The 13,646-nt window shown below is 45.3% G+C and overlaps 1 protein-coding gene across 1 annotated transcript in view; it reads right to left on the bottom strand.

Moving 5' to 3' along the window:
• Positions 1 to 8,635: 8,635 nt before the first annotated feature.
• The window catches only part of ARHGAP20 (Rho GTPase activating protein 20), a 63,905-nt gene continuing 58,894 nt past the window's right edge, over positions 8,636 to 13,646 (bottom strand). The window contains 3 exon segments of the mRNA XM_076328162.1: positions 8,636 to 10,871; positions 10,873 to 11,879; positions 13,437 to 13,548. Coding sequence (XP_076184277.1) covers positions 10,776 to 10,871; positions 10,873 to 11,879; positions 13,437 to 13,548 — 1,215 coding nt within the window. The 3' untranslated portion in view covers positions 8,636 to 10,775.

Here is a 13,646-nt window from a genome sequence, read left to right as displayed (position 1 = left end):
ACATGCTTCATTCCTGAAGTCCCTTTGCCTTACACCCCTGTAGGATGTGAGATATTTTCATTTTCGTTTTGACTTGTACATGGATGGAAATTAATCGTAAAATGGCCGTGCTTCTCCCCATGGACTCGCCTGCTGGAGCTGAACCCCGACCTGCTGGGTCTGGCACATGCAGCCACGTTGTGGAGTTGAGTTATTCCAGTGTCACCTGGGTAGGAGATCAACGGATGAGAGACTGGCAGAAACAAAACCAGCAGGGTGCTTGTCACAACAAAAGGCCTGTGAGCTCTTCCAGTGAAGGTGACAAGTGTGATATCGGAGCCACTTTGTCACTGGAAATACAAGAAGCATCGGGGCTTTTGATTGCTTGGTATTGATTACTGACTTGCTATTCAGGCAGTTTACACCACTAGTAACTGATGACTCCAGGTGTGATGGACACTCTTTTCTACGAGGTAGATGATCCACATGCCATGAGACAGGTTCTCCCTCCAAGGGTTGGATCTAGTCCCTCCCATGGATTAGGCATACTTTTTATTCATGATTTTGGGAGACTAATGCATCATTCCTCCTATAGGTAGTGCCTGCGTTCCCTCTATAGGCATGGAGAGAAGAAAGCGGCCTTAAAGCTCCTTAGAGGGAGCCTGTGTCTGCTGAATTTAGACGTCTAAATATAGGTGGAGAGTATAGACCAGGGTAGGGTAGACCAGTTCCCCCTTACATCCTGTGTGGACTGTACATCTAAAGTACAGCCAGGAAACAGCCCCGGGGAAGGGGATCGAGCACCCAAGGTCCTGCAGCAGGGTCAGGCAGAGCTGTGGACACAGTCCACCTGTATGCCTGCTCCTGGTCTGATGCTCTGGCCTGGAGGAACTGCAGCTTGCAGTGAGATTATTTCCTTTTTTTTAGAAAATAATTCAGAAGAAGGTGCTTTTGAACTGTTTCTCTATTGCAAACAAGCAGCAAAAGGTCTCCTGGGATGCCTCAAGGATAGAGAATCAGACCAGTGTTCATTCTGGATGTGGATCCAGGCTTCAGGTGCCCCTGTCCTGCTCTGGAGGGCTGTCTTTTCCCTCTTCCTCCTCGGGAGGTATTTCACATCCCAGCTGGGCACCCAGACCTGAAGAGCAGAGAGGTGCTGTTCCCTGCGCTTGGGAGCTCAGCAGCTGATCCCACCTCCTCCCCTTCTCTGCGGTGCCCGTGCTGCTCCGGGACTCCTGCGGGCACCACAGCAACTTCCCCAGAGCCTGCCATCACCCTGCCCCATTGCATGGCCTCAGCATCTTCTCACCTCATGAACACACAGAGCATTTTTCTACCCTAATCCATGCCCTGACCACAGGCATCTTTCAGCCCTCCATGCACCCTGCTCGTCTCCCAGCACTGCTATACTTACCTGCTCAGTTCATTGTAATAAACCCCAATAAAATAAATTTATTTAAAAATAAATAGGCTTCAGGGCCTGATTCTGTGCCAGCTGCAGAAGAAAATCAGATCTGAGAGCATCCATCCCTTTATGAGATGAGAGCCAATGCATTCCTAACAGAAAGCTAAGTGAATTCATATGGGGACTGTATTAAAGCTATAAATACCTTGGAGTGATGGGCCTGGACTAACAACCCGTTTTACGATGGGACCTGCTCTGCACCCACATCATGTGGGTCTCCTGACCACGAGGCAGGACTGGGATTTTGTTCACAGAGACCCATTTGCAGAGTTGTGGCTTTTATGGCCTTTTTGAAGGTGAGAAAAGTGAAGAATTTACACAGTAAAAATTCTTGGCAAAGTTGGAGCCTCCAGTTTCTGTATAATAAACCAATTACTATGCTGTTCAATTTACACACCTCGGACAAGTATACTGTAAACTCATATCCCAAGGTAAAAAAATGCAAAAAATTCAGTCTTTGGCTTTGCCAAACATTTTATTGGACAAATTCTTCTTTTTTTTTTTTTTTAAATCTAGACAGGACGCATAAGTACTGAATACTTTTTCTTAGTTCTTACACAATGAAAAAATATTTTCAAAGTCTCTAGTTTATAAAATAATAGATAGATCTCTGTAATAGAAATTAAAATTGTAAATGGAAATTTGATAGGGAGCAATTTTTCCAGCAATGTGGGAACATCTGGTATGGTTTCTAATTTATTTAGAAAATAGGCATGTGGGCTCCAGCCCAGTAAGGAATTTAAGCACATAAACAATCTTATTGGACTTCTCTGGGGCTATTTATGCATTTAAGCTAAGCCCAAGCCCAGGCACTCTGCTGAAGTTGACCTTCCAGACTCTTCACGCTATCTCTGCATGAAAAGTACGACATCATTGCTGCATTTTTGCAAGTATTTGGATATTTAGTAGAGGGATAGCAACGCCATGCAAGTATTCAGATGGGCCTGAGCAACGAAGAGCATCTTTCAATGCCAACCTGTCCTCACTGCTCTGATACATGGAGATCAAGTCCTGCGTGAAAAGGGGACTTTGGAGCAGGCACTTCCTTGCCTACCTGGTCACCTCAGGTTCCTCAAGTCAAAGGTGCTTGTGGACATGGGACGGTGGTGTCAGACATCCCTTTCCCAAGCAGATGTGCCAATGAAGCACCTGACCGCAGCCCTGCCTCCTTCCTACCACCCCCACCAATCCAGCCCCCCAGCTCTGCTAGGGGAATGGGTCATCTTGGTGCTTTCAGTGGTGTTTCAGATAAAACCCATTTGTTCAGGTAAAACATTTTAAGTAGGCTGCTTGCATTAACAAAGCTGCTATTGCCTGCTGTGAGATTGGGGGTCCACACGAGCTGCTCCCCGTAGCAAATGGCGACTAACCCCTTGGTGGCCCCAGCTGGATGTGGGGGGGATCATCTCTCTCCCGCCCTAAGTCCTCTCAATACATTTTTGTTGTGGTTTAACTTCAGTCGGCAACTGAGCACTACACAGCCGCTCGCTCACTCCCCCCACCCCGGTGGGATGGGGGAGAGAACTGGAAGAGCAGAAGTGGGAAAACTCATGGGTTGAGATAAAGACAGTTTAATAATTGAAATAAAATAAAATAATAATATACAAAACAAGTGATGCACAATGCAATTGCTCACCACCCGCCGACCGATGCCTAGCCGGTCCCCAAGCAGCGGCCCCCCCCCGGCCAGCTTTCCCCCAGTTTATGTACTGAGCATGACGTCACATGGTATGGAATGTCCCTTTGGCCAGTTTGGCTGTGCCCCCTCCCAGCTTCTTGTGCACCTCCAGCCTTCTCAGTCAGTAGAGCATGGGAAGCTGAAAAGTCCTTGACTAGAGTAAGCACTACCTAGCAACAACTAAAACATCGGTGTGTTATCAACATTGTTCTCACCCTAAATCCAACACACAGCACTGTACCAGCTGCTAGGAAGAAAATTAACTCTATCCCAGCTGAAACCAGGACAATTTTACACCACATCTTTTGTGCAAGCTGTTTGCTGACTATGTTGTAAGGTAGCTGCACACACACACACAGTGCTTGCACACACGTGAACAGCCCAGGTGGCAGGTACTATTCCTTTCTGGCTGATCACGATTAACATCTGCTAGTCAAATACGTACCCACACATGGAAAATGGGTCTCTCCGGTGGCTGGCATTAGCTACTGTCCTGTTTTCGGCTGGGATGGAGTTAATTTTCTTCCTAGTAGCTGGTATAGTGCTGTGGTTTGGATTTAGCATGAGAACAATGTGATAATACACTAATGTTTTAGTTGTTGCTAAGCAGTGTTTATACTAAGTCAAGGACTTGTCAGCTTCCCATGCTCTGCCAGAGAGGAGGTGCACAAGAAGCTGGGAGGGAGTATAGCCAGGACAGCTGACCCAAACTGGCCAAAGGGGTATTCCATACCATATGACGTCGTGCTCAGTATATAAACTGGGGGAGTTGGCTGGGGGGCAGTGATCGCTGCTTGGGGACTGGCTGGGCGTCGGTGGACTGTGAGCGGTTGCATCACTTTTTTTTTCCTCCTGAGTTTTGTTCCCCCCGCATTGTTTTACTTTTCATTACAATATTATTATTATTATTATTATTATTATTATTATTATTATTATTATATTTCAAGTATTAAACTGTTCTTATCTCAACCCATGAGTTTTCTTACTTTTGCTCTTCCAATTCTCTCCTCCATCCCACCGTGGGGGGGAGGGTGAGCGAGCAGCTGTGTGGTGCTTGGTTGCCAACTGGGGTTAAATCACGACAGCTACTCGGTCTGCCCCAGGGCTGGCCTCAGGCCCCGGTTTCCCCAGGTGCTGGCACTGGCACCCTCCAGCCTCTGAGGTTCGTGGTCCCGCTCCAGTTGCCGGCACTCGGCTCTCATGCTGCTGCCCACTAGTCTGGCTTGAAGGTTGCTGGTGGTTGCTTATGCAGGGTCAGATTAGAGAGTGTGCCTGCACAGAAGGTGGATGGAAAGAATGCAAGAGTAATTATTATTAATAGTAAATAATTATTTACATCATTATATAAGAATATTTAGTAAGACTGCAGGGCCGGCTGTGGTGATGGGGTGCAGGCCCCGGCCAGACAAGTGTACTGACCAGCCACCTGTTACCCAGGACCAGCCCCTTTTACCCCTTTTCCCTCTATTTTCTCACACTGGTTCCTCTCCAGTCCACCTTGTTCCCTCCCTTTCCCTACCTTTGATCCTTCCCCTAAACATCCCATAATAAGTCTTGCACATTCCCACAACCCCCTTAATATACCTTATGAGAAGTTGTACAGCGTCTCCAAATGCTTTTCCACTGCAGCCCTCCCGTGAGCCCCACATCCCTGCAGGCACTCACTGCCGTCAGCCCAGGGAAGGGGTGGCCCCACTGGCTCCTTGGTGGGGTTCACCCAGGGACCATGGGCTGACCCCTCTCCTCTGACAGTCCCAGGGAGCAGGTTGGGGCTCCCCTGGTGCAGGTGGGGTGCCTGGGATCCTACACCCGGCATTGCCCTCTGACCCCTGGGGGGTCCTCATGTTCCCACGGCCAGGCTTTTACCACCAGCGGGTGCCCTCCACAGGTCGCTCTTGCTTCATCAGCCCTTACCGTGGGGGCTCATTGTCTAAAGCCTCTGCCGGGATCGTGTAGCCCCAGCTGTGCATGTCAGCAGCGTGGTCCTGTCCCTTCCCTCCCCAGCTGGCAGACCACCCACCACCCCCCGCCCATCCCGGCCCCCGGGGCAGCAGGAAACCCTGCAGGAGCTCTCCCTACCCAGGAGAAGGAGGAGGAGGTGGAAGAGGAGGAGGAGAAGGAGGACAGCCTTGCCTTCAATGGTCACATCAGAATTACAGCTGTGTCTGAGAGCAGTTTTGTAGCAGGTTGACGGAAATAGTTTGCGACAAGAGAATCAAGTGCAGAGAAATAATTTCTGTATTGAAAACACCTCTCCTATGCAGCATCACTGAATGGCTAAATTCTGAAATGTTTAACTTAATGGAACTGGCAGCAGCTACCGGAGTACTTGTCCTTGAGGAAATGCTGACATTTCCAGTGAAGCCACTACGAAACCCAGACAAAATAAGGCCTGGAGCAAACCTAGTACCAAGGAAAAATCATTACAGAGTGCATTGTACATATTTATAAAACACAAGTGATGCCCAAAACCTTTAGGCCCTGTGTGGCAACCATGTCCTAACAGAAATATTCAACACCTTTAACCAAAGAGTCTTCCCCTTTGGACACTAGCTGGTCAATTAGTTTAGCTTGACGGTGGCCTCATTACAGAGACATTGGTAACTAATCTTGAGAGTAAGTGAAATCATACAAGCGTTTCTGTGAACGAGACAGCTGGCTCGCTTCCCTTGATGTTTATGGAGGGCTCCGCTTAGCCGGCAGACATCATGCTCCACCGCCTCTTACACTTGGCAGGGGCGAAGGACTCTTCCAAGGAGAAGCGGCCTTGCACAAATGCCAAAGGTGAGGCTTAACACGGCTGCTCGCTCAGCCTCTCCCTGCATCAGCCCCCAGTGAGGGATAAGCCCCCAGTGTGGCCAGTGCCTTGGGTCCTCCTCTAGATGATTCCTCAAAACGCTGTGAGTGCATGAGGTTGTCCAATGGTGTCACTGAGGCTATCTCCTTATGCATATTCAGGTACCTTGGATCCAGGATTTGGGGAGATGTTAAATACTGAGGGAAAATATGTATCATAGTCTCTGCTCCTAATATAAAAGGTTACTGGGATAACCTGAAGATTGGGTGTAAGACTACAGCTTTTGCTGGTTTCTTAGACATTTTCTGGGTTCTTTAAAAAATCATCATCATCTGTTCCAAAAGATTTTATTTAGCTGTCTGAGCCTGCTACCTTTTGCTAAATTTCTCCAGCCATGATGAATAGCAGTGAATTGCTGGAGTATTGCTATCCTTCTTCCAGACATGAGCTACATGGACGTGCAAGCCTGTGTCAGGAGGCTGGACCAGAGACCTCCTGAGGTCTCTTCCAGCATTAATTATCCCACATCCTTGTGTTTTTATGGATGAAAATGAGAGGAGGTTGGTAGGTTCAGCTCACTGAGGTTGTCTTAGAAATGCTGTAGATGCATAGGTCAGCCTGCAAGGCATGTGAAGCAGGTCTGTGTGCCTGGGTCATGGCAGCCTCATCATGTGCACATACGTGTGAGTGCACATGTGTGTGTGGTTCCCAAAAGCACTGGCCACCTCCTGATCTCCCAGTCTCCGTCAGATCTGGTTAGGCATGGATGAAAGTGAAAAAGTCAGAATCTGCAGTTCTCTTTCTTTTCAAGAGAGAACTTCTCACCACCACCCTCCTGGACTTTGCATCCGTGAATAAGGTCAGTTGAATGGGCGCGGGCATGGCTGTGGATGTGGTAGAAAGCTAAGTAACAGCTCCGTGCTACCAAGCAACTTGGTTAGCAAGTTCCCCATCTAACACAGAGGTCACCACAGTCGTAATAAACTCAGGGCTGTCAGCGCGTTTCACCCTGCTCCTTGTGCAACAGCACCATTGTCCAGGTCCCACACATGCAGCACCCCACTCTGTGCTGGGCGCTGTGCAAACACCAGCAACCAAACAGGAATTGAAGGAGGCAAGTAAGTTTGCCAAATGTCATACAGCAGATCAGGAGCAGAGCTGGAATTGAGATGTTGACCACCAGGTCCTGGAGCCACGTATGTCCCCAGAACAAGAAAGGAACTGGACCAGCAGGTATTAACAGAAATCTGGTGACTCGGAGGCATGGATAGAGGGACACCTTCAGTATAAAGGTCATGCTTCAGCCCCAGGACCTATAATCTATTTTGCTTGAGCTCTACAAACTACTTTAAGCAGAAAATAGATGGGATGTGTCTTCCCGCTTCCTGAATTGCGCTGTGCTGGAGAGAGAAAGCTTGCAGGGATGAAGCAATAGCATTTATGAGACCAATGGAGAGAACTGGAAAAGCCCACCAAAAAGAAAAAACCCAAAAGACCCAGACCATGACATTTCAGGCACACAAACCCTTTACCAGGGCTAAAAAAAAAAGGCAAAATCTTTCAATGCAGGTTGAGAACAAATTGCTCTAAATTTACATTATATTAATCTCTGAAATCACCTGAAAGGAATGATGGTTAGTACTTGTGAAACAGAGGCCGGATGCTCATTAATGATGATATCATGAACCTCTGTGGGACAGAAAGTCCAAGTGAGAGAGGTAATTTATCAGTTTGCTTCATTTTGTGTGCTTGACAGCAGTGAACAAGGAGTCACTGCCACTGTTTCTTCCCTCAGTCAGTCTCTTTTTTTTTTTTTTTTTTTTTTTTTTTTTTTTGTGAAGCTTTGCTACTCCAGGAAAGAAGAAAACATTTTGGAAACATCTCACCTACCATTTGTCCCTAAAACTCGGGCACCTTCTCCAAAGCAGCCACCCTCCCCTGCCAGCTGAGGGAGGCAGGCAGCTGGGGAAGACGTGGTGTCCCGCGGTGCCCAGGACCTGGGCAGGACCTCACCAGGGACCCCAGCGTTTGGGGCACCCAGCTGGAGCCGGGGCAGAAGCAGGGGCTCAGCCCTTGGGGCCACCCTTACCCCAACACCTTCTCACAGGCCATCAGCAGAGCCATAAAAAAAAATTATAAAACTTTCTTTTTAATATTCCCTGGACCAGAGGTCCCGTCCCAGCCCGTGGGGGTGCCCAGGGGAAGAGAGCAGCAGGGACCCCCAGTACATTAAATGTTGGCCTCCCAACAACAGCATACCTAAAGCTGCTGCTTACTGCAGTCTTCAGAGTCACATCTGACACTCTGAAAAGGTTCAGTGTAATTCATTTTGGACCTTAACTGCATTTAATTCCTTCAGTGAGGAGTTGCAGACAGTGATCTTCTCCATTAGTGCTCTTTTTTGTGATTGTCACAGAACGTGCCTCATGCCGCAGCGGGGCGTGTGACTTGTAAGACAGGAGTGCATTTTAAATTGTGCTGGGTCTACATCCAGCTTGTTCACCATATGTTTAAAGCTGAAAGCACTCTAACATTAGCTACAGCTCAAAAGCAGACACATAATTTGTTTCACATCGAAGCACTCTTGGATATACTTTTACTTCAGACTACCAGAGATAAATGACTTGCTGGAAGATATCATTTGTAGGACAGAACATTTATATTGCAGAGACTAGAGATTTTTCTAAAGCTTTATTATTGTTGCAATGAATCAGCATTTGCTACTTGATGCAATCTTGGCAGCATGGCAATATGCTTTTTACCGTTTCAAAAAGAAATGCAGAGTAGCTGTTTTATTTCAAAATAGCATCTTTTTTTTGTTGTTTTTTTTAAAGGAAGTGCATATGTAGGGCTATTAAATGACAGGTCTCAAAATACATACAAAGGATTTTACCTTTGGAAGGTGACTATTACAGATCAGATTCTGCATATTACCATTTTTATTAAAATAGCTGAATTTGAAAAAGATGAAAAAGAACAAATTGCAGTGAAGTCTTTGAGCCTGCACAGAATTATACATGCTGGTATAGTTCTAAGTGCATGACGGTTTATTGCATTATGTGGGTCTCCACAAATGCAGCTCTGCTCACAGATACAACATTTGCAGGAGTAGAGCCCAAAATAATAACCCTCTAAGTCTGTATTTTCAAGTAAGGGTATTTCTAACTTTGTTAGAAAACACACATTCTCCCCCCCTCCAGTCTGCTGGAGAGTATCCATTCTGTCTGATGCAGAGCTAAAGACCTTTTATGCTGAAAATACTTGGAAACAGCTTAGAGCACCAGACAGTGTTTACATTTTTCAGAAATGCGTAGTGACTTAGGAGCATACGTACCTTTACGAGAGCATAGTTAAGCAGAATAGGACCTGAAATTCCATTACTGGCCAGTAGTAACTGGAGTGGGGGAGGGCTTTGGAAAATGGAAAGCGAATGAATGAATCAATGCAATTTCAGAAGCACTGTATGCATGCACACATGCCCCGATGTGTTTAGTTTAGCCCTGCCGCTCCTTCTTGCTTTCTCTATAACCCTGCTAATATTAAAGAATAAATCTTGCTCTCATCCAGTGTCTTGCTCCCCTCCTTTCCTTGCTCCCAACCCTAATATATGTTACCTGAAAAGCTCTCTCTGCACCTCCATATTGTTAACTGCATCCCATTAGCTAAGAACACCCTAATCTCTCTAGCTGAAGAGCAAAAGGCTAGGAATTCTTGTTTGAATATTACTAAAATTTACAAAAGTTAGCAGGATGATGACATACAGTATGAATGATGCCACCCAAAGAGGAGGAAAAATGCCGCAGTCCTTCCTCACGCAAGATTTGCTGTGGCATCCCTGGGACTTTTGCTTCAGCAATAGCTTGTAGAACTGACACCTAAAAAAAAATTACACAGAATATAAATTGAATTTATGACATAACAAATAATATTTAATATATAGCATTGAATGCATACACATCAATACCAGTGCTGTAACAACAAAACAGAACTTGTAAAATTAGCAGCAATTTTTTGCAAGTACAAAAATACACATTTTTTTCAGAACATATATAATAGCAAAATTTATCAGGATATATTATACAAACTCAAAGCATTTAGATAATGCATTACTTTTAATATATTATATGATGTTTTAGTTGCTGCATAATAAAATTACGTGTTCTGCTTGCAATAATACATAACGCCATTTACAGCAATGTTAAGAAACTATTCACAACTTAAACATGAACAGAACAGCCAACAAAGCACAATAAATGAAACACAGAGTTGCGAGGTGTTAGTTACAAGCTTCAGCATTTCTCTTTACATATTTATGAGCTTATTTTTTTCTTTCTTTTGCAGTGTGAAAGAAATAACTACACCTATCGAACATACTTTATAAACATACAGAAAACAATACACTTATTCCTTGGAGGACAATGAAGGTAATACCTATCAGTTTCAGAACAGTAGTATAATACCACAGTTACGGAATCTATGCTGACTTTGCACGCTACATCAAAACCACAAAGGACTGGGACTCACATCCACAAGGCTCAACACACGAGTGGTGAAGGGGAGAGGCCCAGCAGGCACCCTGCTGCCCTGGCACGCTCAGAGAGCAGGGCACTTCTCTTAGCTACCTCCTGGGACCCTTCCAGATTTTCGGGAGATTTCTGTTTGCTTGCTTTTTAGCAATTTTTATTATTCTTACAATATTCTTGCAAAGCTTTATGTGGGATCTTTACTCAGACAGTTTCCTAAAAAAAGAAAACCTGTGAATCTGGGGACTGCTCAATTAAATTTGAACAACCTGGATATTAAACTTAAAATGAACACACGTTAACACCAAAGGCATTTTCTTTATGGTGTTTATTTTAAGCGTTAAGATTCCTCCGCAAAAAGCTTTGGTCAGTCTCTTCAAACTTTGGATTGCTGTAATGCTCTTCTAGACCTCCTCTTTGATCTTGGATCATGAAGTCTGTCTCTTCCTGTGCCTTTCAGAGGTAATGGCTGAATGTCAGGGTTAATCAAATAGCCGTCGACTCCATCAGTAGGTTTCAGGGGCGCTGGCCTGCTGTTCGGCTCCACCAAGCCCCCCTCAGCCAAAGCGTCGGTAGGTTGTGGAGATGGTGGCACCCTGGTGGGTGTAACCAAATAGTCATCAGCTGCTTCAGCGGCAGTGTCTTCATGTTTCTTTAGCGACTGAAAAGTGCTATCGAAAGGGGAGGAGGTTTCAGTTGGGGTAAACACAGATTGGTCTGAAAACTGAGAGAAAGCACTGTCCAGAGAGCTCATCGATGACACAGATGGAGACGTCCCAGGAGAAGACAGGCTAGAAGAGCTGAATCCTGAGCAAATATTTAATCCCTCTGGCATTGGAGGCAGGAGGCAATGGGACAAGTCTTTTTTTTCAATGTTTTGGTTTGTGTTGTCACTTTTACCAACATTAATCCCTATAATCAAGCTCTGATTGATAAGCTTTTGCCCCTCCATCTGCAATGACCGAAGCTGACGGAGATAGTCTTCATCTTCGTGAGACAGGACAACGTCACAGCTGGCTTTGCGTGTTGCTGTCTCATGACCATCGCCAATGCAGGCGAAACTGGGGGCGAGGAGGCCAATTGTGGGCTCTGAGGAGCGCCTGTGTCTCCTCAAGGTTTTGGGAGTGCCTGAGGTAGCTGCTGAAGAGAAGCCCAGTGCATTGGAGCAGAGAGACTTGTTCTCTGAGTTTTCTTGTGATGAAAACTTACAGTGTACGTCAACAGAAATTGTCAACTGTTTCGATTTGGTTTTACTTTGGATTTCATCCACCTCCGTCTGCTCTGAATCACCGTCGCTCAGAGTGAAGACAGACTCCCTGCTCCTGTTATCCTGATCCCGGTTCTTAATCCAGTCGCTGGAAGAGGAGTCAGCTTCATCATTCGCCTCGTTTTCCAGGCTGTCGTAGGAAGAGTCATTCAGATGGAGAGAAGCAGCATCTGCAAGGACAAACCAAGTGTTAACACATCAGTGACTGAACCACCCTGCTGACAAGCAGCTGCATTTTTTTTTTGGCAAGTATCCTTTACTTTCAGGAGCATTCGCTCTTTAAAAATTCTTCAAGCAGAAATGCCAATAATTTCAGAAAAAAATACTAATTTGAAATGGAAAAACCGAAATGAGTGCTAAGTTGCAGTTCAGTCAAGAAATACAGGATAATGGCACAAATAAGGGTTAGGGTTTGTTTGTGTTGTTTTTTCTTTTTTTTAAGTGGGGAACTTTAATAGTAGGTAATCCAGCTGTAAACAATAATTTACATATAGTATAATGAATCAGTAATTTATTGAATTTTTCTTTTTGTTATTGACTATCGAAAGCAACATTTAACCATTTTTTCCTTCTTTTAGACAAACGAAGAAAACAGGGCATACTTTGTACTTTCATGGTCTTCCAGAAAATACAATATTTCTAAGAGCAACACTATGAAGAAAGTTCTAGTCTCAGTTTAAACAGTCACCTCATTTCCACTGAGCAGTGCACACCTCGGCCCTATTCCGTATATGCGATAACTGGAATTACATTAAATCTCTTTTGCTCTGGGCTACGCTAAGCTGACTTATCTCACATTTGCAGCAGACAGAGTTCATGCATGGGCAGTCACCATGCCTCAGTGCGTGCCTGAAAACTCATTCAGCTGCCGTAACCTATCACGGGTCTGAGCTCTCAGTCCCAGCACAGCAGATCCCATGTGCTTCCACTCTTGGGGAGGGGGCAGGCCAAAATTCACTGGATTTCACCAAATTTCACTGGAGGCAGAACATGAGGAGTTGGGACGGCCACACTGAGTCAGTCTGGCATGCCAGAGCAAGTGCCATTACCACTTTTAGTATAGGCCAGCTGTGCCAAAATTTATTTTACAGAAATGCTGCTTTAGAAATATTTTAAGGAGAGACCCAAAACTCCAGTCAAAATCAATACTATCACAGAGTTGGAGAGAAAAAGGGCATTTATGATATTCTGGAATGCTCTGCCAACTAGTCTGTCAGACATTTTCAGTCACCAGTTCAGAATGTGCTAGGAGCAGAATCTGCATGTCCCATTGAAACTCTGGAGATCTCTCTCTTTTGATAATGAAGAATAGATGCTTGCAACCCTAATATAATGGTGTGACAGCTGTGTTATAACCTTTGTTGATCACTGACTTCCCGATATTCTGGGAAAACATAGGCTGGGGCAAAAATTCTAGACTTGAGATGAAACCTTCTCCAGATTTTTTTCTTTCTTTTTCTTTGTTTCCCCTCCCCCCTTTTTTAACATAGTGGCTCAGATGACTGGAATAGGAGCAAGGGATTCTTTGGGAGAGCATTTTGTGATACAGTCCAGGTCTATGATAAGTTGAATCAGTGATTATCACCAATACTTTGGGCAAAGGAAAGAGAACAGCAGTATCTGGGAACACCACATGAAGAGGGAACAGCATTCTTCCATGGAATATACTGATCTTTTGCCTGGCTGAGTTTTGCTGTCTAGCAGGATCAAAACATCATCTGTATTACCTGAGCCGTTCTCTCTCTTGCACGTCATCAGTATTTCTCCAAAGAGGGAGGTAATTTCCTCTCCAAAAATCCTGCAGCAATTCTCAGTGAGGAACTGTACCAGACTAGAAATCTGCAACAAAGCAATGGGAGAGAGAGGTCTTGTCAGATCTTCCATTATTCCACTCAGGGCAAGCTCACCATACAGATGAGGAACAGCAACAAACTGCC

The sequence above is a fragment of the Aptenodytes patagonicus genome, chromosome 1 (assembly GCF_965638725.1).
Source record: "Aptenodytes patagonicus chromosome 1, bAptPat1.pri.cur, whole genome shotgun sequence".
Taxonomy (NCBI): Eukaryota; Metazoa; Chordata; class Aves; order Sphenisciformes; family Spheniscidae; genus Aptenodytes; species Aptenodytes patagonicus.
The sequence above is the reverse complement of the archived record's forward strand: the minus strand, read 5'-3'. Positions and strand labels throughout refer to the sequence as shown.